Source organism: Solanum lycopersicum, chromosome 1, assembly GCF_036512215.1.
Source record: "Solanum lycopersicum chromosome 1, SLM_r2.1".
Classification (NCBI taxonomy): domain Eukaryota; kingdom Viridiplantae; phylum Streptophyta; class Magnoliopsida; order Solanales; family Solanaceae; genus Solanum; species Solanum lycopersicum.
Window position 1 is genome coordinate 4,873,377 of NC_090800.1, and position 4,005 is coordinate 4,877,381.

At 38.6% G+C, this 4,005-nt stretch overlaps 1 protein-coding gene across 1 annotated transcript; it reads right to left on the reverse strand.

The window, feature by feature from the left end:
- On the reverse strand, positions 1–721 carry LOC101268713 (uncharacterized). The gene is made up of 3 exons (XM_004228807.2): positions 483–721; positions 352–379; positions 1–282 (listed from the first exon to the last, which is right to left on the reverse strand). Exons 1-3 carry the CDS (start codon positions 719–721, stop codon positions 1–3), a joined length of 549 nt encoding a protein of 182 aa, XP_004228855.1.
- Between the last annotated feature and the right edge of the window lie 3,284 nt (positions 722–4,005).

The following is a 4,005-nucleotide window of genomic DNA, read 5'->3' on the forward strand; positions in this document are numbered from 1 at the left end:
CTATGTACCCCGGTCTGAGATGATAGAAAGAGGTATCTCGTGCAACCTCACTATCACTTTCACATAATCCTTAGCCAACTGCAAAGCATTATAATCTATTTTGACCGGAATAAAATGGGAGGACTTAGTCAATCCATCAATCATTATCCAAATAGAATCAAACTTTCCCAAAGTCTTGGGGAGATTAACCTCAAAATCTATAGCTATCTTTTCCCACTTCCATTCCGAAATTGACATTCTCTGAAGCAAACCTGCAGGCCTTTGATGATAGTACTTTACTTGCTGACAGTTTTAGCACTTAGCCAAAAAATCAGCTATGAAATTCTTCATGTTAGGCTACTAATAAAGTACTTCAAATCTCGATACATCTTGATCACATCTGGATAAATGGATACCATAAACCATAAGCTTCTTTCAGCAATTTTTGAATCAAATCATCCACTCTAGGAACACAAATCCTTCTTTTAAAGCTAAGCACACACCCGATATCTAAAGTCACATCTTGTGCCTTGCCAAACACTGTTTTCTTTTTTAGCTCATTCAAATTCTCATCCTCAAATTGTTTGGCCTTGATATCTTCAATGAATGTGGCCCTTACCTCAATGCTAGCTAACACTCCACCTTTTTCTAAGATGTCAAACTGCGTAAACTTAAATTTAAAGGTTTGAATTTTCTTAGCCAAAGGTCGATTGGATACACTCAAGCAAGCTAAACTATCCATTATCACCGTCTTCTAGCTCAGTGCATTTGCCACTACATATCCCTTATCCGAATGATATTAGATGGTGACATCATAATCTTTAAGTAACTCCGTCCCTCTTTGTTGTCCCAAATTCAAATCCTTTTGCGTAAATACATGTTGTAGACTGCGATGATCTATAAACACCTCACACCATAAAGGTAATACCACCAGATCTTAAGATCAAATGCTATAGCTGCCAACTCTAAATCATGTGTAGGATAATTCTTTTCATGCACCTTTAACTACTGCAATACACACAACATCCAAATCCAAATGTGAAATGTCACAATAAATAGTAAGATCTTTACCTTAAACCGGCAGTGCTAGAATAAGTGTTCTGGTCAAAAGAGTTTGGTACTTTAGAAAGCTCTTATCACATCTTTCAGTTCATTTGAAAAGTACCTCATTCTTGGTCAACCTTGTTAGATGTGTGGAAATAGAACCAAAGTTTTTCACTAATCGATGATAGTAACTAGCTAGCCCAAAAAAACTCTCAACTTTGATCACAAAGTTAGGTCGGACCCAATTCTTATCCGCTTTAATCTTTTGGAGATCTACCATTACCCCTCTCGTCAAAACTACATGCCCCAAAAAGACTACTGAATCCAATAAGAACGCATCACGTGGAAAATTTGGCATATAACCTTTGTTTCTGAAGAACACCCAGAACAATACGAAGATTGTCGGCATCCTCTTCCTTACTCTAGGAATAAACCAAAATATCATCAATAAAGACTATCATAGAAGAATCCAGAAATGGCTTGAACACACCATTCATCAAATTCATGAAAGTTGCAGGGGCATTGCTCAACTGGAATGACATTACTAAAAACTCATAGTTCTCGTAATATGTCCTGAACGCCGTCTTTGGTACATTCTCAGGCCTAATTTTTAACTAATGGTAACAATATCTTAGATCAATATTAGAGAAAAATGAAACACCTTGCAACTGGTCAAAATGATCATCTATTCGAGGTAACTGATATCGAATGGTGACCCTATTCAACTGTTGCTAGTCTATGCACATCCTCATACTACCATCATTTTTTAAACAAACAAGACATGATCACCCCATGGGGAAGCACTAAGAAGGATGAAACTGTCATCAAGAAGTTCTTGGATTTGAGTCATACACAATCTCAATTCTACCGGGGACATGCGATACATATGGATAAAAATAGAGCGGGTACCAGGTTCTAAATCAATGCAAAAATCTATATCTCGATATGAAGGCATACCACAAAAATCAGTGGGAAACACGATCCTAAATTCAGACACTACAAGAATAAAGTCAATAGAGGGAGACTTAATTAAACCTCAACATCCCGAATATATGTCAAGTACGCAAAACATCCCTGCCCCACCAGATTCCTAGCTCGAATTAAGGATATGACCTTAGCTACTTAGGCTTATACACCCCTTCCCACTTTAATTTTTCCCTATCTCTAGAGTCATAGGACACAAAATAATAGATGGACAACCAAGTCATGCCTATGATTATATCAAAGTCAATCATATAGAAAATAACCATATCAACCCAAGTTTGGAAACCCATAAACATAACAGAACAAACACGATACACATGGGTGACTATGACAAACTCTCCAACTGGGGTAGAAACATGGATAGGGGGCATCAACTACATCACAAATGTCTTTAAATTCCAAGGCAAATTGAACTGACACATATGAAAAGGTAGAACCTGGATCAAATAATACATTATCCATTCGGTCACAAATAAGGATAGTATATGTGATCATTGCATTAGATGTCTCTGCATCAGTATTGCCCGAAAAAGAATAAAATTGAGCTTTGTCATCTTGACGGACAACCTCCTTGCCGCTCATTACCATTACCCCGACTTCCACGACCTCATTGATTTCCTTTTCGCCCACCTTCTGATCGTCCTCTACCATTATTACTATTGCTCGCGGGTACCACTCTCTAGTATGTTTCTACGTTGAATCCAACATGAGCTGTTGGGGATAATCTCTTCTCATGTGGCCAAGTTCCTCACAATTATAACTAGTAAGATTAAAGGACGGTGTGCCGCTAGCCAAAGATGTGAATTCCTGGTTATCGCGAATAAAATTCTACTAAAGAGTTCCTGAGTAGTTACCTATACAAGCGGGCATGGAAAACTGAATTGGTTGCCCCGTCAGCCTATTTGAGCCTCTAGAGTAGGAACCCAGAAATTCACTTCTTTTTTTGTCTATCTTAGCCAAAGCCTTAGCCTTCCCATCACGTCTAACTCCTTCTAGTTTGTTCACAAAGTTGATTACCTCATCAAAGCTTTTTCCTGCAAATGTCTTGTGAACAGACAATACTTGAAATTCAAGTTTAATCCTTTGACAAATAGAAACGAATCCTCTTCTTCTCAATTGTTACCAATTATGTAGAATATCTTGATAAGTCATGGAACTTAGCCTCATAAACAACTACAGTCATACCACCCTGTTCTAAAGCCATGAACTCATCCTTTTTGCAATCTCTCAGAGTCTGGGGCATATAGTTTTAAAAAACGGGCCATGAAAAGTGTGTCCAAGTGGATGGGGGTAAAGCTGACGATCTGCATTCTGCAGAAGCTCTCCAACATTACTTAGCCTCACCTTGAAGTTGGAAAGTCACAAACTCTACTACATGCTGATGGACAATACAAACTTATGCAACCTTTCTTAAAAATCCAAGATGAACTCATGCGCGTCCTCATTCTCTGAAACACATGGGCTTCAATTTCAGAAACTTAATCAGTATCTCATGCTCATTATCAGTCATTACATGACCCAATAAAGGATAAAAAATGACATCAGTACCTACGATTTTACTCAATTGGGGACAATAATGGCAATAGGGGTTGGCAAGAGCTTGGGTTGCTTGAATTGTGGGAAGAACTTCAGGACTAACCAATATTTTCAGAAAAGACATAATTTATTGAGCTAATACTAAGTCTAAGAGAGGAATATTTGTAGTCTCAACCTATATCTCTTTATCTTGTCCAACATCCTCCTCATTCTCAACCTCAATATTCTCTTCTATCTCTTCATGATGCGCAAGAGAAATCTCAATTCTGGGAGCATTCTCAACCGAAGCTCCACCCCTAGCGGATGCTACCCTTCCTTGGCCTCTACCCCTTGTTATTTCTCTATCCCTGGCTCAACTAAGACCTCTTGCTGCAAACTCCTCAGTGGGCTCATTGACAGGATCCACGGGCCTTACACCGTTAAAGCGGGTGTTAACCATCTGTGTACAGAAGAGTGAAAGAG

Bases quoted from the DNA above. Each gene is read 5' to 3' on its own strand.
- LOC101268713 (XM_004228807.2), bottom strand. From the start codon at position 721: ATGGATAGTTTAGCTTGCTTGAGTGTATCCAATCGACCTTTGGCTAAG. The intron at 380-482 runs GTGTGTGCTTAG...CCATTTATCCAG, and splicing joins GATGTGACTTTAGATATCGG to ATGTGATCAAGATGTATCGA. The intron at 283-351 runs GTACTTTATTAG...TAAAACTGTCAG, and splicing joins AAGATGTATCGAGATTTGAA to CAAGTAAAGTACTATCATCA.